Source organism: Mustela lutreola, chromosome 4 (genome assembly GCF_030435805.1).
Source record: "Mustela lutreola isolate mMusLut2 chromosome 4, mMusLut2.pri, whole genome shotgun sequence".
Taxonomy (NCBI): domain Eukaryota; kingdom Metazoa; phylum Chordata; class Mammalia; order Carnivora; family Mustelidae; genus Mustela; species Mustela lutreola.
Genome location: NC_081293.1, coordinates 180268361 through 180290926, shown reverse-complemented (window position 1 = coordinate 180290926; position 22566 = coordinate 180268361). Strand labels below are relative to the sequence as shown.

Below are 22566 nucleotides of genomic sequence, written 5' to 3'. Positions count from 1 at the left end.
GTCACCCCCGAAACCCCCAACCCTAGGCAATGACTGATCTACTTTTTGTCCTTATAGATTTGCCTATTCTGGAATTTTTAATGGTGGAATATATAATATGTGGTCTCTTGTGCCTGTTTTTTTTTTTTTTTTTTTTTTTCAGTTCATGTCATGTTTTCAAGATTGATCACATTGTAGTGTGAATCAGTACTTTATACCTTGTATGATCAGATAATATTGCATTTTACAGCTATCACATTTTTATCCATTTGTCAGATGATGGACAGTTGGGTCGTTTCTACCTTCTGGCTTTTTTGAATAGTTTGTATGTGGACATAATGTTTTCATTTCTCTTGGATGTCTGCCTAGGGTCAGAATTGTTGGGTGACATGGTAACTCTCTGGTCAGCCATTTGAGGAACTGACAGACTATTTTCCAAAGTGGTTGTACCATTTTACTTTACTTCCATTGGCTGTACGAGGTTCAGAACAGAACTTGAAAGCAGAAGCCCAATATGACTTAAGATTTCATCACATCTGTAGAATGTTAGGAAAGCTTTCCTTTGTGAAGCACTTAGTAACAAGGATTAAATCACATTGGTCGAAGTGAACTTCTGTTTCCCTATTACATGTGTATGAGTTACCATTCAGTGTTCCATAATACATAAACATGGACAAGACTAACATGTAGGTAAGTACAGGAACCCAAGAAGTATTATTAGAGTGTAGTCAAAAACTCACGGGCCACCTGGGATCACTAACTCTTGACCCCAGGGTCTTGAGATTAAGCCCTATATTACTCAGCATGGGAGAACTGTTCTGACACTTTGTTCAAACCCAAACTACTACTCAAGAAAATTCATTTTTGTTCATGGAAAGTTTTAGAACAGGTAATTATAATTGATATAAAAGTACACAGAAATGGTTGGTACAGATGACCTTGAAGTTTCTTTTAGACTTCCCTGATCCTGAGTTAGAAGCTGAATTTTTACTGCGAACTGCTAAAGCCTCTGGCAAAGTTAATCTACAATTGGTGAATTTATTGGAGTCATTCAGTTTCCTGCTGTGATTCTTTGGAGAATCTTAGTTCCGAGGACAAAAAAAAAAATGAATTTAATATAAAACAACTAATAGGAGAAAGTTGGCATGTTAACACAAATACTCAACTGAAAACCCAAAGGCTTAGCCTGGCAACCAAAACTTGTTTCAATACCTCTACTATATAATATGGTAAGAAGCAGGGAATTACTTGTGAAATTTCCTGCAATTAACTTTGCCCCAAGGCATGTACTCCGCAATGGATGTACAGAGTTTTCAGGTAGCAGCAATTCCCAGTGGAAACTTCAGATGTATACTTCTCATAACCTGCTATTGATCAGTGTCCCTGTTTGTGGCAGCTTTAAGTCCTGTAGTCCCCCGACTCATTGCTTCTATTCTCATTTTGTTTTCTTTTGCCAATTGTCCATGTAGTTTGTTATTCAGAAGCTTAGAATTGGTATGATTGTGGTGTAATCACCCAGTAATTTTCAATTTTATATTATTTAGCCTTGCAAGAGAGCTAATTATAGTGGGTAATATGGTTAATTTTATAAAGATGCTTGTCATCATATGAAATTATTAAATAAAAAGTTAATATTGTTACTGTTGTGACCTTAAAAGGAAAGCAGCAGATGCTACCCCAAAGTTGATTTATTTTCATTTCCTGTATGATAGCATCTTTTTCTTCCTTTTTTTCGCATCCCTTCCCGCTCTTCCAGACAGCAATGATAAAAGCTCTGGAAAACTTAAAATGCAGCCAAGGGGATCTGGATGTTGGTTTAGAAACAACTATAATTTTAAAGCTTGATGGAAGGAAAGTTCATTAAGCCACAGGTAGCTTTTTAAGCGTCCCTACTATTTTCCAGTTTCCCTTTTTACTTCCAAATATATTTTATCCATAGTCGGCTTTTCTCCTTACACTCCTGGAAGCTCTCACACTTCCACTGCAGTACACCTTTCATTTCTCTCCCACCATTCTGGGCCATGCATCCTTCACCCCTGTAAATTGTGTTTCTCTCCTCTTTAATTTTACTCATTTTTCAACTGACTTGGTAGATGACTTATTTTGTGGATGAAGTTGTGGACAAGTAAGGTCAAAAACAATTTTCTTATAAAATTGGGCAGTTTACAGTTTTATTCTTTCTCACCTTTAGGGTTGCTAGCCAATGGACTGGATACTCTTCTTACTTTGCTGGTGAGAAAAATCAACATTTGGGAAATTACTTCCCCTAGAGTCATCTGGGGAGTCAGTCACAGACAAAATGAAGTTGACTACAACAAAGGGAATGGTTCAGGGACTTTAAGATTAAAATTAAACGAGAAATAAAAATTTCTTTCACTAGGCATTTAGAAAATTTTAAACCATAAATTTATTTAATAGTACTATACTGTGGGCCAAGTGAATTTAAGCTTTCTCATGTTGGAAATATTTACTTGATTCCTCTTTTCAGTCAAGTAGCCTGTGAATCTTTCCAATTAAAACTCTGGCTGGGGGCGCCTGGGTGGCTCAGTGGGTTAAGCCACTGCCTTCGGCTCAGGTCGATCTCAGGGTGCTGGGATCGAGTCCCGCATCGGGCTCTCTGCTCAGCAGGGAGCCTGCTTCCTCCTCTCTCTCTCTGCCTGCCTCTCTGCCTACTTGTGATCTCTCTCTGTCAAATAAATAAATAAAATCTTTAAAAAAAAAAAAAAAAAAAAACTCTGGCTGAAGGTAACTGTGTCTTCATATAGTGTTTTATGTTGCACTAGGGATTGCTAACTGTGTTCCTAGCCATTTTAGTGCAGTTACACAGACAGGAGATACATGGGTTTGTCTACACGGGTGGTTGATTGGCCAACAACTTCCGTCTGAGAACAGGCTGGAGAACTCAGTATTGAGCTGTGCATGTTGGAATCCTAAACATCATCCTACCTTCGGAACAGCTGGATGTCCTTGCAGCTCTCCTAGACAGAGGCCAGGTGGAGCAGATTCTCCTCAGCACTATGGGGGAAATGTCAGCTGTAGGAAATAAAGGTAACTTGCTCAGTCTGGGATTTGATGGCCTCCACAGTACTTAGCTAGCTCCATAGTCTGCCAGCTCTGTTAGTTTGCTTGGAGATACTCAGATGTGGTGTTTGGCCTAAGAGTTTAATTAGCTGTACGCAGAAAAACAGGGTCGTCCTAGGTTAAACAGCTACATTCACGTTCACTGGTGGTCAGCATGAGGCTCACGGAGCGGTCTGGGTTTCGTGATGGTGGTGTAGATGAGCCAGGCTGTGGCCTTGAAAGACAGCCACAGCGCTGTTCTACCTTCTTGGGGGCCGTAGTTCAAGGGCTCAGTTGTGAGAGTGTGCATTTGTTTTCTTGCCATTTGCTTTTGATCACTGTGTACAGGTGAAGTCTTTGCCATGTGTGGCCACTTACCTTGTAATTGTGTTAAGTATCTTTTTTGATGTTAAAGACAAACTAAATTATTGTCTAGTAAGTAAAAAACTTTAATAGGAGTTTTAGTATGACTGTAAGAGTACCAACTGGCTTATTGTACATTAACTGCCCTTATTTCTGAAAAGTTAATAACAAATCCCGTTACTGTGTTTCAGCTGGCAGTCTTCTGAGGTGAGCAGGGTCATACCAGGTCTGAATTAGGACAACTGCCTTTAAAGAGCATCCGAGGGGGCGGGGGTGTGTGAGACCAACAAGACAGCAAAGGAAATGGCTTTGGGAAACAGGAGGCTGTGTTCTTTATTCTCATCTCTGTGCAGCAGTCATTTTGCTCTGCGGACCTCTACAGGTTACATGCTTCAGGGGAGGGAGCTGTAGTGGATGGGAGATGATTTAAGTCTGGTGGAGTGCTTGAAAATGTTCCGTGTTCTGTAACAACACCACCTCTGGTTGGTGGCCTGGTGATCTGGCCCTTAGCGGAACAGATCTGGTATTCCTCCAGGTTTTAGTGTCCTATGTCTTTGACCTTGCCCTTCCAACATACAACAAAAATGCCTGTGTTTACCTTGAAATTCTTAAAACTCTAGTGAGATTAAATCTTATCAATTATATTGCAAAAATTCTTTGTTTACTAATTCCTACTAATTGCACTACCCCCCCCTTTTTTTTTGGTGCAAGGAGGGAGGTGTGTTTCGTTTTTTTGCTTGCATTACCCTCTTCATAAGATCTACTCTGTCTTTAAAAGTTCCTCATGGAGGGTGCTTGGGTGTCTCAGCTGATTAAGCATTTGACTGTTGATCTTGGCTCAGGTCTTGATCTAAGGGTTGTGAGTTCAGGCCCCACATTGGGCTCCACAATGGGCACAGAGCCTCCTTATAAAAAATGAAAGATCCCCTTGGACTAACCTGAGAACACTTACAAATTTGATGAATTCAGACCTCATATATTTTATCCACACAGAAACACAGAAGACCCTCTCAGTTAAGTAATGGGATACATTCTTGAATTTATCTCCCAGCAGATTAGTGGCTTGATACATTATTCCATTAGCGGCATGTCAGCCTTCAGTAACTAAATATGGCAAGCCTTGTGGCCAGCTGGTTCTGTGCCACAGGACCACAGGAAGTCTTTGTGGTGGTCTGCTTCTGCTCACCATGTGTGTGCCCTCAAAGCAGCTATAGGATTAGGCTATCCTCATTGAACAGTGTGTTCAAGTTAGTTCGTTTAGAGAATGTGATTTTTGTTTTCAAAGCCATTTCTTTTTGCAAGTCCACCTACCTATTTGTGGGCATTCCTCCTGACCAGTTGTTTTGAAGATTTCCTCAAGATGTCTCTCACCTTTTAGAGCCCCTGCTTACCAAGTTCTTCTTGGTCGCACGAAATGCCATTCTTCAGGTTGAAGAAATACAGGTTTCTGACTCCTTGTTTGTGATGGTAGAATTTCACTTTTTTTAGTGTTCACAGACTATAAACAGAAATTTTAAAAGCCATTATTAATATTCCACCTTCTTAGGAGCTAGTAAAAGAGTGGAAAAGTAAACATCTGTTAATATATTTTAACAGATTTAACTGTTTAATCTGTTTAAATATATATATATTTATATATAATATATATATTATATATAATATATAATCTATAATATATATCTTATAATTATATATTATATAATACATAATTATTAATATGTATATAATATATAATTATTAATATGTGTATATTAATGATTTTATATTATATATTATATTATTGTATAATATATTTATATATAAATATATATTTTATATATGAATATATATAAACAGATTTAACTGTTTATATATATTAAATAACTAAAGGAAATCTAGAAATTTCATTTGCTGTTTCAGTCTTATAAAAATTTGACTACATATATATTCATATGGGTTTTTTGTACATCTAATAGGTAACTCCTCCCCCTATCAAAAAAAAAAAGCTGAATGAATAAAGTGGAATTTTACAGTTCATTTTATTTTGAATACATATTATAAATTTATGACTTGCTTAGCATTTCATGACGGATTAATTAAGTTGCTTATAAGATGAGCAAAAGTCAGTGGAATTTTGAAAGTTCAGCTGCCTATTTTTCTCAATGGATAACATGGTTAATTCTCAAGTGATCTCAACTATTTAGCTAGTAGCTTTAACCATAATGGCCCAAAGTCCATGGACAGAGATGATCTGTGTAAGTCCTAGAGAATCATTAGCTCTAGACCACAGGACTACAATTTGTGATTTTCCCTAATTATGAGTAGGACTTTTATTTTTTAAAGATTTTATTTATTAATTTGACAGAGAGAAATCACAAGTAGACGGAGAGGCAGCCAGAGAGAGAGAGAGGGAAGCAGGCTCTCTGCTGAGCAGAGAGCCCGATGCAGGACTCGATCCCAGAACTCTGAGATCATGACCTGAGCCGAAGGCAGCGGCTTAACCCACTGAGCCACCCAGGTGCCCCATGGGACTTTTATTTTTTAAAAAGAATTTATTTATTTGAAGATTTTATTTACTTGACAGAGAGACCGAGAGGGAACACAAGCAAGGGGAGTGGGAAAGAGAGAAGCAGGCTTCTCGCAGAGCAGAGAACCTCAGGATCTCCGGGATTGTGACCCAAGCGGAAGGCAGGTGCTTAATGACTGAGTCACCCAAGCACCCCTGAGTAGGACTTTAATTTCCTTCCTCTCAGCCCTGCTCCCTGTTGAATTACGGAACACAGAATACCTTGTGTTGTGGCTGGCGCAATGAATCTCGACTTGAGAAGCCAGGGGTTCTCTGTCAGACAGGAGGGGACCAGTGAACTATAAGTTTGTTTGGATAGCACGCTTCTGGAATATGAAGAGTTTTGAAGGAAAACAAGAGGAACTTGCTTTTGATGGGAAATGACCTGAGTGATTGTTTTAAGGAAGCTTCCTCTGATGACAGAGGCAAGAGTGTGGAGCCTGGAAGGCCAGACCCTGTCTGAGATGGAATGGTACATTGGGCCCTCTACATGCCAGGGAACACAGAAGAGGAACTAGAGGCATTTTGTTAGTCTGGAAAACCAGCTGAGTGATGGAATAAAGGAGAAAGCCTAATCAAAGTCTTTCCAGAGGTTGGGAGCCTGTGGCAAGGGTGTTGGAGTCTACCTAGATATCAGGAGAAAAGTGTGTCAAATTTGATAAGACCAGAAATAAAAAGGACCAGTTAGAAAGATTTGGTAGTTATCAGCATAGACTTCTGTAAAATTGTAAGATGATGAGCTTCCCAGAGTAAGAGTATATGAAATTCCTGCTTGCATTACCAACACCACAGAATCCACACTGCTGTGCAAGTGTGTGTTCTTTGTTTGGCTTTTAAAGGCAGGAACCCAGGGCATTGGGGGATTTGGGGGAGTGGGATAGGTGGCCTCTAGCCATGACTACTGTGTGATGGTGATGGTTTCTAAGTTACAGCATTTGGGGTGTTAAGTCTGCAAAACAGATGAATATTATTCAAGTTAAAGTCTCTGGGGGTGAATGCTGGCACGGTAATGACAGGTCCTGGTAGGGCGGGCCACGTCAAGCTCGGGGCATCCGTAGGCCTTTAACCTGAAAGGTGGCAGCATGCTCTACCAAAATTCTCACTCTAACACTCCCAGGAAATTGAGGAAGAAGAAATAATATGGTCAGTGGTTTATAAATAGCCCAGAATAAAACATGATTTGTGATTCATCCCCTCCCGTGTTTTTTCCTTTAAGCCATATACCATCTTTTTGTGAGTCACCTACCTGGAGTAGGGTGGCTTTACTTTAAGAATTGGTGCATTTTTTTTTTCCATTGTGACTCATTTTAATTAACATGTATTCTTTGAGGGATGCAGGTAGCTGAAATTCCTACTCTAAGAAAGTGGATTTTTGGGGCACCTGGGTGGCTCAGCGGGTTAAAGCCTCTGCCTTCAGCCCAGGTCATGATTCCAGGGTCCTGGGATCGAGCCCCGCATCGGGCTCTCTGCTCAGTGCAGAGCCTGCTTCTCTCTCTCTCTTTCTGCCTGCCTGTCTGCCTACTTGTGTTCTCTGTCAAATAAATAAATAAAATCTTTAAAAAAAAAAAAGTGGATTTTTTTTTTTTAACATTTGAGCCTAGTCCTTTGATGACATATGAAGCCTACTTTACAGTCCTTTTTAGTAATGTGTTAATTCTCCCATGTAAGGAACTGCAGTATTATACTTCTCTTTTTTGCAGATGAAGAAATTGAGATGCAGAGAGGAAGAGACCTGCCCAAGGTCAAAGAGCAAGTCAGTGGAAGGCCTGAGATTAGACTTGCAGTCTTCTAGGTTTCCCATCTGTTGTTTACCACTTTTGCTGGAAACAGTTCAGTCTAATGGAATTTGCTCTGCCCGAAGTCTGCAGTGTGTTAGATGATCTCTCTCGCTGCCTCTTACACTCCAGAGCAGCCTGTTAAAACCCCTTGAAAATGAATCCACTTTCTTCTACCTTCCATTTCGAGTACCTCCACGTGGAGGAAGTGAGGGTGACAGCAGAGTGCAGGAAGGAGCTGAAAGGCTCAGGGCGTGGCGCCCCTACAGCTGCCTGAGCAGCTTCGTTCAGAGCCCTGAACCTTTTCAGAGAACCCGCAAGCCAGTAGCTGTCTTCCCGTTTGTTCCGGGTAGGGGTGTACAGGGTAGGTAGCATTTCCTGGCTGTGCAGCTGCGCACACACGTATGCAAGTCTGTCCTGAGCCAGAGGCCATGGTGTAGGTAATGAGGCCTCAGTGTGCAGCGTTTGGCAAAACTCCACAGGTAATTTTGATGGACAAACATTGAGGATCTAGACTAACTAGGAACCACTGCTCTGGGCTGAAGGGGGTAAATGGTGCTGCTTTCGATGAGAGATCAGTATGATTTGGTGTTTTTAAAAATTAAATATGAATATAAATTATTAGTTTAAGTGCCTAAACTGAGGAATGAGTGTTGTAATATTGTTAATATTAATACTGTAAGATCAGGCTGAAGAATCGCGTCTTAATGGACTGCATTTTTGTAAGTGCTGATTTAGTCCAAAGCAAAAGTAAGAGCTGTTTGCTTGTCATAAAGCATACTTCTCAGGGATCTTTGGACTTCCTTTAAAAATTAAGGCAGCCAGTAATGGCACCAGCTGACTGTAATCTTGAGATTGGGGTGTTCTGTGTGTCTGGTTTCTCTCCCTTTCAAAAAATGGACAATTAATATTTTTTAAAAAGACTTTTAAAGTGAGAGATGCTGATATTTTATTACCATTATTAATAATTCTAGGGGGGAAACCCTCTCATTTTATAATGGATTTTTCCAAAGGTAAGTATCTTCATTTCACTTTCAGTTTACAGTTTAGGTTTCTTCTCCTTCTTGTTTTTAACATTTTTATTTATTTATTAGAGAGAGCACAAGCAGGGGAAGGAGCACAGTGAGAGGGAGAAGCAGACTCCCCACTGAGGCTGGGGAGCCTAACTTGGGACTCGATCCCAGGATCCCAAGATCATGACCTAAGCCAAAAGCAGATGCTTAACTGAGTGAGCCACCCAGGCACCCCAATTTAGATTTCTTCTGTCAACACTTATCTTGAAAGAAGATTTTTATCTGTAACTTTGGAGAGATGTTTCCTTGGAGAGGACCCTCTCACTAGTAATCACTCTGTTAGCCACTCCCAGGGCTGTGTTACCTGTTTTTATTTTATTTTATTTTTATTAAGATTTTTTTTTTTATTTATTTGTCAGAGAGAGGGAGAGAGAGCGAGCACAGGCAGACAGAATGGCAGGCAGAGGCAGAGGGAGAAGCAGGCTCCCTGCTGAGCAAAGAGCCCGATGTCCCAGGACGCTGTGATCATGCCCTGAGCCGAAGGCAGCTGCTTAACCAACTGAGCCACCCAGGCGTCCCAAGTGTTACCTGTTTTTAAAATGGCCATGTCAGGGCACCTGCCTTGCTGGCTTAGTTAACGGTCTGCCTTTGGCTCAGGTCATGTTCTCAGGGTCCTGGGATCGAGCCCCATGTTGGGCTCCCTGTTCAGCATGGAGTCTGCCTCTCCCTTTGCCGACCACTCCCATTCTGTCTCTTTCAAATAAATAAATAAAATCTAAAAATAAAAAACAAAATGGCCATAGCCACAACACCCTTGTCTTCAAATGCTGTCCTCTTCACCCACAACCTGGCTGTGTACATTTTCTGCTCCTCTGTTTTACAGGCATGACTCAGCACATCTGTAAAATGGATCAGAAGTGTGTTAATGCAGGAAGACAAACATAGGAAGGTAGAACTAATAATTGAGGGTTCTTTACTTTGGGGAACAAATACCTAGGCAGGGTCACTTCTGGTAGCTTAAAAAACTTAAAAGTAGTGGGGAAAAGGTACAAAAGTCCCTTCTTGGAACACAGAAAACACCTAGTTATAAAGCATGTTATCTGCTGTATTTCTCAAATCCTCAAGCACTTCTGAACATTACTTAAAGAGAAAAAACCTACTGTGTGTGTGTGTGTGTGTGTGTGTGTATTTTAAAGGTTTTTGTTGTTTGATAGGAATATTCATCAGCTAATGTTTCTGAGTAGCCCCTGATATGACAGGAGAATGCCCAGGTCACCATGTGTGGGTGTCTGTGAGGCCGTGGGCTACTTTCTGTGGTTTAGCTCCTTGAAAGTAAGCACGTGACCTCTGCAAAGTATCAGACAGAGCCACAGAAATCCCTTAACATTCTCTGCTTAGAGATCATTCTGTGGGCCTTGAACTTGAGAGTAGGGAAGACTGTGCATGGGGTGGGGGTTGGGGTGGCCATCTGTGAGGATATGCAGTTTTAATTTTCTTTTTAATTTTTTTAGACTTTTTAAAAAATTTATTTGATAGAGATCACAAGTAGGCAGAGAGGCACGCAGAGAAAGAGGAAGGGAAGCAGGCTCCCGGCCGAGCAGAGAGCCCGATGCAGGGCTCGATCTCAGAACCCTGGGATCGTGACCTGAGCTGAAGGCAGAGGCTTTAACCCACTGAGCCACCCAGGCGCCCCAGATATGCAGTTTTAATGCCAAGATGCGGGTAGCTTGTGCCTTCATGAAAGTTTCGACACTGCTCATTTCATCTACTCACAGAGGCAGCATGGGGGATAAGCCCAGGATTGAAACGCAGTTACCTAACCTCTCTGTGCCTCAGTTTCCACCATATGCAAAATGGAGATAGTAATGGTACCGAGGTCATTGGCTGTAGTGAAACTGAGTGTGCACGTAAAGTACTCAAGGAGGTCTGGCTTGGAGTAAGGGCTTTGTAAATTCAGGCTGTTGCTGCTCCCTTTCCTGTTAGTAACACGTTAGTGCTGGTGTCAGTCTTGTTAACTCTTCCCTGCTCCCAGATCATAATCGAGTTTGTAAAACTTCCACACCCTTGTTTTTTTCCTTCTGAATGTATTTACCTTGATTTTTTTTTTAGACTTCGGTTTTACTGAAATATTTCAAATATATGCAAAAGTAGAAAGGACATATTCATAGGAAAATGCTATTTTTAAAGGGTAAAAAAAAGCAAAGTGTCACTTGATGTGTGAAAAGGAGAAGTCGCAAGCATATTGCCTTGAGATAACTTTTTAAATATCCTTATGCACATGTATTGTACATAGTTACAAGTCTAGAGAACATACCATTTTATGGACTTCCTCCCCCAACATCAGAGCATGTTTTTTTCCGACTCTTTAGCCTTTTGAGTAGTTTTCATTGGTTTTATGCCATGAATAATTCCTGGTTTGTTGAATATATTGCTTCCTTTGTTAAAAATTTTTTTAAGTATAATGTCAGTGAAAATCTTACTACAGGTGATGGGGTTATCTTGGAGGATTATTTTTGTTTTACTTTTTTTATTAGGAATCTCTCCATTTATTTCCTGGCACGAGGGAATCTTACTATGACATGGTTCTTTGGGAAGTTAGCCTTAGGAAGGTGAAATAGCTCCAGTCCATGTAATAATAATACCAAGTCTCTTGTTACTTGATGCCTAAGGTAAACCTCTATGTCTGCACCTGGTGCATGGCAACAGGTGACGTTACGGTCTAGACCTGTGCTGTCCAATATGGGATCTATTAGCCGTGTGTACTAACTTAAATGTAAGTTAGAATTAAGTAAAATGAAAATTTTAGTCACACAGTCACACCAGCCAGAGCGTGTCCATAGCCACATATGGCCAGCAGCTGCCATATTGGTCGGTGCCGATGCAGAACATTCTCATCATGCGGAAAAGTTCCATTAAACGGTGCAGCTCCAACTTATTCTCCAGCTGCACACCCTGACCGTTAGGGAAGCCTTACACTGACGAGGAAGAGCTGTTACTCATGGGGTTTTCTAAAGCAGAGGGTGGCACACGTTTGCCTGGTTTTGTATATAAAGTTTGATTGGAACACAGTCACACTGGTTTTGTTTTCCCATTATCTGTGAGTGCTGTTGTACTATGGTGGCAAAGCTAGTTGTTGAGTTGTTAAAAGAGAGTCCAAACGTGGCCCACAAGGTCTAAAGTATTTATTCTGGCCCTCTATGAAAAAGTTTATCAACCCCTTTTACCTAGACCAGGATTTCTTAACCTCAGCACTGTTGAATTTTGGCCCAGATAATTATCTGTTGTAAAGGGCTGTCCTGTGCATTATGGGGTGTTCAGCCGCGTTCCTGCTTCTCTGTGGGAGGGCTGCTAGCACCACCCGTTCCCCCTCCGCCCTCCAGGTGTGACAACCAAAAATCTCTCCAGACATCACAGGGTGTCTGCCAGGGAGCAAAACCATGCCTCCCTGAGAACCATGGTGATGTGACGTGAGCAGACATTCACTTAGAAGACTGCATCAGAGTGCTCCTGTAAAGGGGAAAAAATACAGTAAAAGAGCAGAATAAATGTTAGGAGTGGTTCTTACGCTGCTGTGCTTTAGCATTCCCCCCAGAAACAAATTTTTCCACATAAAACATGATAGAGTAACTGAAGGAGGGCAGAGAGCTGGAGGCACTAAGATTCCCCAGTTGACTACTGAGGGCCAAACAGAACGGATGTTACCCCATCTCTGAAGTGATGAGAATGTGTAGTTTATTTTACAGGTTTGCAAGGCCCATTTCCTATATAAAGCACTATGTGGCTGCAAAGTTCTTGTTGCCTTTGCCATGTGTGAAATGTTACCGCTGTATACCCAGCACCTTGTGCTGCATCTGGCAAGAAGGGAGCTAATATGTGTGTATTAAAATGATTATTAATAAATTCAGTAAATTGGTATTTCTCTGTCTCATGATTATCTATGATTTTAAGTGGCCTCTGTAGGTTCCTACCTTCATTAGCCGGAAGAATCAAAAAACTGGTTCTGTTTACCTCCATTAAAGGGGATGAGAATTGAATTAAACATCAAGGCCTATAAAACTTCTTTTGAGATCTGGCGCTTGAATACTTTCCAGAGTGGGAATTTTCAAAGCTGTAGAAAAAGGTGATATTAAGAGATAACTACTCGTTTTGTAAAACTGTACAGTGCTGTAGAGTTTTGGGGCATGCGTTTAAATTAATGTCTGTAATATTTCTGAATTCTTGGTTTAGAACATGGAGTGAATTAGAATTGGGACAATTGCCTTTGGAAGTGAATATCAGACACCTTCATCTGATTCTTCAAAGCAAAATTAAATTTTAAGTTTTAAAATTGGTACTGAAAAGCCTGTGTGCTAGAGCTCACATGTAACAGAGCACACTGTTATGGAAAACGTCCACGTGGCTGATTATTTTGGAAGATAAGCAGTGTTGACTACTGAACTCAAGTGAATTTTATTCCATGCATGACATATTTCTGTTTGTTTTTTCAGATCTTACCAATATATTTGAGTCCTTCCTGCCCCAGTTGTTGGCCTATCCCAACCCCATAGATCCTCTCAACGGTGATGCTGCAGCAATGTACCTCCACCGACCAGAAGAATACAAGCAGAAAATTAAAGGTAAGAGAGCAAATAGTTTAACCTAGGACAGAAAAACTTAACATGTATTGGGCTTTAAATGCCTTTTAAGATCATTAAATGCCTTTCTTAGTTAATAATTTTTCTCAGGCCTTAAAAGAGACCGCTGTCTCTGGGCTGGAGCAGAACTCACTAGCCCCTGTAGTTCCAAGGGGTCATCCACACCTTGGGAAGGCTGAAGGTCCCAGCAGGGAAGACGAGAGGGAGTGAGAAAGAGCAAAAGGAAAGATGAGAAAGTGGGGGAGGGCCCTTGGCGGGTGTGGTGGAAATCCCCACGGACCCCTGTCCAGAAGAACCACGGCCTTCATTTGCTTCCTCTTGCCTTGTAGAATTAGAAAATTGGGACTCAAGAATGAAGTAATAAAAGAAAGACATAATCTCCCATCTGTTTACAGACCGTATCATCCTGGCCCGTCAGGAAAGCTGTTAACTTTAGAAGTTGGGAAATGCCACATTTATCCTTATACTTCTTTTTTATTGTATCATTTTACCTGTTGAATTAAGAATATCCAGCTGTTTTCCTGGCCCCATACTGACTGACTTTCACTTTGGAAAGTTTACATCTGGGCACATTTCTTGTCTGCTACAGAGAGCTGGCCCTAGGGCCCCGTTTTCTAGTAAAACTTGAAATGTGCTGTGCTAGGTAGAAACGTGCTCGTGGTAGGAGCGTTCATTTGCTCATCCTTTACGATCTGGAAAACTCCTTTCTCACTCTGAAAGTTACCTGCTAATGGGACATGAAGTTCATTAAAATGAACTTGTGGTTTTGAAAGAACATCTGGAACCTCACACCAGTTTACTGGTATTCATTTTTACCTCTCCGTGTGCTTGAGAACCTTCATAGTGAAAAGTGGTTCCACCAAAAGTGGTTTCAAGTTCCACCAGAAAGGAAAGGAATTCAAAGTCCATGAAAGTAGGCCTGCTCTCCTTACCAGATGGCGGTCATTGTTACCTAATTGTTAGCATGACTTGCCTGAAGATTGTCAGCTTCTGCTGGTTGTGTGGCCCTCTGAGGTCCGTTTGCAAGAGGTGGCAGTAGAAATAATTTATAAGAGCCTGGAATATATATGTCTTCACTCTTAACTGTGCAGGCATGAGATAGGCGCATCTGAGGCTTCCCTTTGGTTTTCTCGCTCTTCTCTGATTCCTTCTGTTGAGATAAATAAATCTACTCCAGTTAATTTACTTGGGTTTCAGGTGTCCTTGGAAATTAATACCTAATTTATGTAGCAGAATATCTTTATAGCCAAACATGTATTTCAAGAGGAAAGAAAGCAGTCCATTTCTACCAGATGAAATTCTGTTATGAGACTGTATTAAGCTTGGGACACAGGAATCCCTTAGCAGTGTCTGCAGCCCACAGACATCTCGCTGTGGAGATATTTCTATAGTTCTTACATTCATTATGCCTCAGCAGTGTAGCACTATTCCTGTTTTAGTACATATCTGCTATAGTACCAGCTACAGAAGGAATCCAATCTACATTTTTATTTTAGAATGGCAGGCTCTAGCTTAGGGAATTTTTGCTTTCTGAAATGTCAGTGTTGGCTATCATTTTTGTCTTCCTGAGTAATGAAAATCAGGACTGTAAGAACCATCCTGACGGCTTAAACGTGCCCCCCCCCCCCCGCCCACAGCCAGGGGGCTTGTCCTCCCAGTTCTCCCCTGCCTCCCGCCACGGGTTCTCCTCTGCACCCAGCCTGTTGGAGGCATCCCCCGCTCAGAAGCTTTTGTCTGCACCTGTGGACCTCTTTAGGAGTCCTGCTCTTGATTTCCTGTCATTTTCAAACTTCTCACTTCCTTGCCCTAAACCCCTGCCAGTTCGTTTTCCCTCCTCTTCTGATAATCTATGACTCCCATGCCTCCCTAATCATGTGCAGTCTGCTCAAGACCTGTTCCTCTGACTTCTCTGCAGCTTTTGTGTTCTGCCCTTTCCCTTCCGGAAAACCTTTCTCACTCCATTCCCAGACATGGTCATTGTCTTTAAGCCTCTCAGGTCATTCAGCCCTCCCTCCCTCACCCCCCTCACCACCTGGGGAGCTGATTCGCCCCTCACTGCTTGAGGTGATTCCCTCCAGGTAGGTGATTTCCAAAAACATATCTAGATGGGACCTCTCTCCCAGGCTGCTACCAGGAGACAGTTCTCTGTCTAGCCTCACAGGTCAGCGTGTGTAACTTTTACCATGCATGGATTTTGTCAGCATTCACATTTAGTTGACGTTTTTTATCATGTAGATAGGAGCTGCCTATAGGAGGAGCACCAGGGAACTGTCTGAAGAACTCACGCTTCCGCATCTTAGCCTGCCATTCCCGGCTCGCTCTCACTGGGTGTGATCTCCATCTTCACCTTCACTCCTAAATGAAGCAATATGTGACCATCACACTGGATGAGTTTCAGATACTCAGCTGTATTCCCTTCCATAGGAGAAGTGTCAACCTAAAAAAAAAAAACCCAGAGGATAACTTAACCATATACTCACCATCCAACTACAGTAGGACCTGCTGTACATTTTGCCTTATTTGCTTCAGATACAAATGTAGTTCTTGGTCTTGTGTTTGACATCCTGGCCATGTCCTCCTCTCTTGTGCTTTTTTTAATTTTGTTTTTAAGATTTTTTGAGAGCACATAAGCAGGGGAAGCAGCAGGCAGAGGGAGAGGGAGAAGTAGGCTCCCCTCTGAGCAAGGAGCTGGACGCAGGGCTCCCATCCCTGGACCCTGGGATCCTGACCTGAACTGAAGGCAGATGCTTAACCCACTGAGCCACCCAGGCTCCCCCTCCCCTCTGCTTTTGGTGAGGCTGTGCCTTTCACCTGGAATGGCATGTCCTGTGCTACAGCTGAGAATTCCTTCACGGGTCAGTGCCGCTGTGCCGGCCTTCCTAGCTCTGAGAGGCCAGAGGCCCTGCCTTCATGTTCCCTCCGATCGCACCCGGCAGCTGACTCCTTTCATCTGCATCTGGGCCTCCTGCTCGTGAATGACCTTGCTCTTCATTTTTCTGTCTCCTGAAAGGCCGTGTCCTAGTATGCTAAACACTTAAAACATACTTATTTCCTCGAATATACTCAAGAAGACTAATAATATCACCTTACAATGTCAGTGAGAAATGTCAAAGTGCAGCAACTTCTTCTACAAATGCAGCGAAGTAGCTGACCGATTAGAGGGTAAAAATAACCTTTCTGAGACTATGATAAACATTTCTAAGAGGTAAATTCAGGTGAGTTCTTACCTAAGCAGGAGCTTTTGAAGTCTCATCTCTGCCTAAAACTTCATGTAATGAATTTGTAGGGTTTTAAGTCCAAAGACTGCAAACTTTTTCTGTAAAGGACCAGATGTGACCACATGTAGTCTCTGTCACATACTCTTTCCTTTTTTTAAAAAAAAAAAAACCTTTTAGGGGCCCTTGGGTGACTCAGTCATTTGAGGATATGCCTTCAGCTCGGGTCATGATCTTAGGGTTCTGGGATCGAGCCCTGCATCTGGCTTTAAATATATCAGAAATACTCTTAGCTAGGCCCCTGTGTTCCGTTATTCAAACTTGGCCAGCTCCTTTGGCCATTTTCCTTCTCTCACTCTTGTGCTCGGTGCCTGTGACTCCGTAGGAGAGAAACATGGCGTAAGGAATGAGGGCGTGTGTCTCTCCTGCTGACTCTCTCAGTAGGTCCCGTCTTGTCTCTTCATACTGTGTGTAGGCCATTTACTGAAAATCAGCGTGCGCTTAGAGTTTTTAGGAACAAGTTGTTTGTTCAGCAGTTCTTAAAACTTTGTTTCAGCCTCATATTCAGGTGAGTAGTAAATGATGGAGTCACTCAGGCTCGCTGTGTCTCCAGATAGCAGCTCGTTCCTGAGCGGATGGAGAGACCGTTTTCACCAGCTGCTTCAGAAACCTGACAGGCAGGATCTGTTTAGACTAAAATCTGTTCCTAAAATAATGGATTTGGGCTGACTGTAATTATGTAAGTGCAAGTCTGAAAATGATGGGGGATTTCCTTATAAATTACTGTGGAATCATAACCAGTCCTGCTCTGCCTGGGAGGTGAATAGTTTTTTTAACACAGAGATAAGGAGAAAGTCAGTCCTAATGTCCCCAGTCGTGCAGGTTTGAAGGAGCTCGGCCATACGGATAAGCCAACAAGGCAAGAGCGAGGGCGGCCTGGCAGCCTAACTGGAGGCCAGTTCACACCAGACACCGTCCTGGACATCTGCCGGCTCTCCCCTGCTTCACAGCCGAGGCCTGGGGCGGTGGGCTGCCTCGGACACAGGCACCTGGGAGGGGATGGCGCTGGGGAATTTGGGGCTAGAGGTGCAGTCTGTGTCTCTTCCCTGCACGTCAGATGCTTTGCTTCGCCTCTCTTACGAAGGGGGCAGAATGCACGAACGCCAAAGACATACTCCGTGGGGTTTCCCCTTAGCTGTAGTGACCAGAGCCTAGCAGGTAAGGAAGGCCTGAACTTCCCTGGCCCCGCGCCAGCTTTGGGGGTCACCCAACCACAGACCTGCCTGCTCACCGCCCCTGTGTTTTCTTCCTCCCCACCCCCTGTGCAGAGTACATCCAGAAATACGCAACAGAGGAGGCACTGAAAGAGCAGGAGGAGGGCACCGGTGACAGCTCGTCGGAGAGTTCTATGTCTGACTTTTCGGAAGATGAGGCCCAGGATATGGAGTTGTAGTAGAAAAAGCACCTGCTTTTCAGAAAGACTATTACTTCCTAACCATGAGAAGCAGACTATAATATTCATATTTAAACAAAGCAATTTTTTTTATTACTAAACAAGGTTTTTATGAATAATAGCATTGATATATATATATTATATATCACCCTTTAGATCTTGATTTCTTGGTCATTTCTCAATCTGAGGTGCATAGCATATTCCCACATTCCATTTTGGTAGCAATATGCGGTCTGAATGCATGCGTTCACAAGTCCACTCGGCCAAGTCAGCCTGTGTGCTGCTCAACTGTCAAAAGAAACAGCCGCTCCGATAGATAGACGAGAGTAAGAATAACAGGAAAAAAGTTGCTTCTTTTATTGATGGTTCCAAAGAAACAAACCAAACCATCCAGCTCTTGGACGTGAAGATAGAATAGTGCTTTTTCAAAATGGACGGGAGGAACTGGGGGAGGACCAGGCCTGCTGTGGGAGCATGAGGAGCCGCTCCTTCCTGGGACTCCCAGGTGGCCCCGTTTCTGTGGAGTAACAGTAGAGAACAGGGAGCTAATTGGAGTATTGAAACGTAAAACAATTTCTGACTCTGGATTTTAAGTACATTTTTATATGCAGATTCCTGCCCGACTCACTAGCAGGCCCTGCGGCCACAAGTGTTTTTGCTTTGGAGAACCTCTCGGAAGTGTTTTCTGAACCGGATTCTTTTTCTTGGGGTAGCGCTTGTAATCCATAGCTTTCTGAGGGGACAGGACAGGAGGAGTAGAGTGACCGGGAAGGTGCTTTGTCTCATCCAGCACCTGCAGAGTCGCCGCCTTGTCCTCTAGGCCACTTTGAGACTGCTGCCCTGGACTGAGAGCTTTAAGTTGGAGGGTGGTTGTGGGTGTTTTTGTTTGGGTTGGAGCTTTTTTTTTTCCTTCCCTTTCCTTTCCTCCCCCCCAGCTCTCCCGCCTTTATTTTTAAAATGGTGTGTGTGTGTGAATTGTGCTTAGGTTGCAAATTTAATCTTCACCTATAATCTTCACCTACCAAGAGATGGCCTCCTCCTTGGACAGCCGCTCAGTGGACCATTAGACTCGGCAAGAAGACCCGTCTGGTGGCTGTGACTCCCGAGTACTCTCCTCCCCTTCATGTTTTGGTTTTGTTTTCCCTTCTGCTGCCGCTCTTGGCAGCAGCCTGGTCATCATCTGCTTGTGGGAGTGGGAAATGGGTATTTTAGACCCAACACATATTCTAAATTGAAAATGAGTAATAATTGGAACAAATAAAGGTCCTTGTACCCAAAGTGACTCTACATGGGAAAAACAAACTGCTTTTTTTCAGAGTGTGACTGAATAAGAGGAAAGCGTTCGGAAATACGATGCAGTAGAACAGGTTTTGAAGGAAGAACATATTCTCTCCTGTATGTGTTAAGAGGAAATCAGACAGTTTAAAATGCCTGCTAATCAAATGTTTACTCAGCTCACCATATGTCCAGGTTGCCGGCAGAGTTTCTTTCGAATCTGAGTGTTGCCTGCTGAGTTTGGAGAACCTTAGACAGCAAGTCTGTATCCCTTTTTTGCCACAACCAATAGGACAGAAGCAGAATTAGCCAATCCTAAAACCTTCTAAAGACCATTTTTTAATGTCCCACTGGGATAATTGAGTTTTTCTTTCTGGTGTGTGTTTTTAGTTTAGAAGTGCTATCTGTTCCACAAGATTGGAGTCAGTGAGGTTGGAAGATACCCTATCTTTTTTTATTCAAAAAGCACAATCAATACTTTTCTTTGAAAATCTATATAAAGTACAACTTGCTTTTAGCATGATTATTTTCCTAAAAGACAAAGAATTTTCTTAATTTATGTTAATTACGGGCATGAAGCAAAAGGTTTTCTTTAAAAAAAAAAAAATTTAAAGTGCAGTTACGTAGGGCTGTGGTTAGTTAACCATACCAAGTTTATCTATCTAGCATTTGTGGCTTGTTGGAGGGGTAGTGTTAACTATTTAACATGGAATGGTGTGCTTTAACTTCTCTAGCGCGTTGTCTTCTCTTACTTTGGGGGAGGGAGGGTCTCTGCTGGCACTGTCTAACCTGCTTACCTGCTGAATTAGCAGTTTGCTTGTGCTATAACCGTTTAAATTGTAGGTGCGACTTAGGGTAGGCTTTAAAAGTGCTGGGTGGTGATTTGAGTTCAAACAATAAAAATTGTATTTTTTCAATATTGTATAAACAATAGTGTTCTAATTACCTTTCAAAAAAATAATGTCCAGATAATAATTGCTTTTAATCTTGTCAAAAACAAGACAAAACAAACAAAACACGTAGAGCCAAGTTTGGGGGAATGTATGTGAGCCACAGCTCTGCTCCCCGACTAAATACCTTTTTCTCAAAAAAGACATTGGCTCGCGGCGGATTGAACGCTCTGGCACTGGGAGTCTGGTGGTGCAGAAATTCTGAATGAAGACATGGCGGGGGAGGTCACAGGGGTTAAGAAGCAGATCCCAAGTGCGGCTGCAGCATGTGTGCGTGTGTGTCTGTCCATCCAAGTCTGTCTGATGAAGGTGTACTGAGGCTTCCCTGTTAGTGCAGGAAGCTCCTGGAATGGCTTTGGCTACCCGGATCACGCTGTACCTGCTGGTTCCGTGCAGATCTGTCCTTTCTGGGCACTAACCTTGATCCCATGCATGCTCTGGCTCCATGTGGGGCTTTCCCTCTAGTCTGAGAAACTGGCTTTTGATGAGTTGAACAGAATCCTCCTTATGCTAACTTTTTGTCCCTTCCTATACCTGGGAGAGGTAGCCAGGAGAAGACGACCGTGCTTCTAGGTACAGAGGGAGCTGGAAGAAAGCCTGGCTGGGAATCAGAGGACTCTGGCCAGCAGTGGTTGATGATACAGTAAGGCTAGAAGAGGGGGTATGACAGCTCTGGAAACTTTCCCAGATTTCCCGTCATAACACTCAGAAAAGCATCCAGAGCCCCTCAGTGGGGCTGAACGTGACTGCTTTTAAAGGTGGTGGTGGTAGGTCAGAGATGCTTCTGGCAGTTTCCCTCCCTTTCGTAGCATACCCATAGTTTCCAAGTTTTACCTTGTGGTTGACCAGCGCAAGCCATCCTTTGCCCCTGTCCAAATACCGAGCTCCAGCTCTCGCCAAAACCGACAAGCCAGGTGGCTGCAGCCGCAGCCCACAGCCCACTGCTCTCGGGCAGCCCCGGGACCGGGGCCTGGCAGGTTGCATTTGGTGGTAGCCAAGCTAGATGCTGGCATTGTGCTCTTTTGTCTTTGATCTTGTCACCCTCCTTGAGGTGACTGTGCAGTTTCAACCAGCATTTTATACTAGTAGTTTTCAGAAGTTGCCATGTGTCTCTCCGGTACCTAACGTCGTCGTCCTACTTCAGAAGCTGTTCTCATTGCCAGCTGGCTGAGCTAATCTCCTGAGGAGTGTCTCCCCTCGAAGGAATTTTTTCCTCCTCAAAATGCTCTCTGAAGCTGATAAGGGTTGGCCTGACACTTGCTTTTCATTAGGCCTCCTGTTGCGGCTAGAATCATGAAAGACAGATCCTCTGCTAGCCTTCATGGGTGAAGTTTCTAGACACCAAGTTTCTGGGAACTGGTGTTCGATTTTTAAACGGCGTGTGGCCCTTCTACATTCTAGGGACTCAATCAGAAAAAGTGGAAGCCATTAACAAGAGGTAGCAAGAGTTCTTTTACCAACTTCTAACCGGGTTCACGGCCTTCTTGACTAAAGTTATTTCTGATTGGGCACAAAGACCTGTGTTTTCTTTGGACTTCTGAATCCATGTTCGTAATTTCTCTGGCCACTGAACACCTTGGCAGTTCCATCAAGGACTGGGGTGGAGGCCCCTGGGGAAAGGGGGAGCTCACCCTGGTCGGGCGGGCAGGGTCTCCACACACCTGAGGAAGGGCCAGGACTCTCACTTCAGCAAATACTCGTCTTGGCTGTGGGCTTGGGAAGAAATGGCCATTATTTACTGATTGTATTTGGTACATATTGTGTGATACTTGAAGAGAGAAAAGGGACTTACCAGCCCTTAATTGAAATCCAAGCTTTTTATCGCTTATTTGTTCCTTGCCCTCTCCTCCCTCCTACCTTCCTCCTCGCATTGTGATGATCTAGCGGGCACTTCTGTCAACAGGACAAATGCCGCCTCTGACTATAACCTCTTAATAGTTGTGTATAATGAAAACTGTAAACTTTTTTAAATAAAATGTGTATATACCTTGGCAAATGGCTGGACCTTGATCAATAAGATGATAGCCTCGGTGATTACTCAGCCCTTTCTTAAAAGCAACAACAAACACCCTCCTCGTTCATCTGACTCCTCTCAGCAGCAGACTCTGGCTTGTTTCTGTGTTCGCGAAGCCCTTACAGAGGAAGATGACTGGGTGGGTGTGGGAAGGGAGTGTCACCCAGAGACAGTGGTAACTAAGAAGCGCCACTTCCAGAGTCCTGTCTCTGCACCTGGAGTGGCAGGTGTGACTGCCGACTGTATACGAGGCTGGCCGGGAGGCTTGTCCACACCTTGAAGGCCTGTGA

At 43.0% G+C, this 22566-nt stretch overlaps 1 protein-coding gene across 2 annotated transcripts in view; it reads left to right on the top strand.

Moving 5' to 3' along the window:
• Positions 1–22258, top strand: part of UBE2H (ubiquitin conjugating enzyme E2 H) — a 104518-nt gene extending 82260 nt beyond the window's left edge. For both annotated transcript variants that reach the window (XM_059171852.1, XM_059171851.1), the window contains 2 exons: positions 13223–13351; positions 17913–22258. In XM_059171852.1, the coding sequence (XP_059027835.1) occupies positions 13223–13351; positions 17913–18037 (254 nt within the window). In that variant the 3' untranslated portion in view covers positions 18038–22258. The remainder of the gene's footprint in view (positions 1–13222; positions 13352–17912) is intronic.
• The last annotated feature ends 308 nt before the right edge of the window (positions 22259–22566 follow it).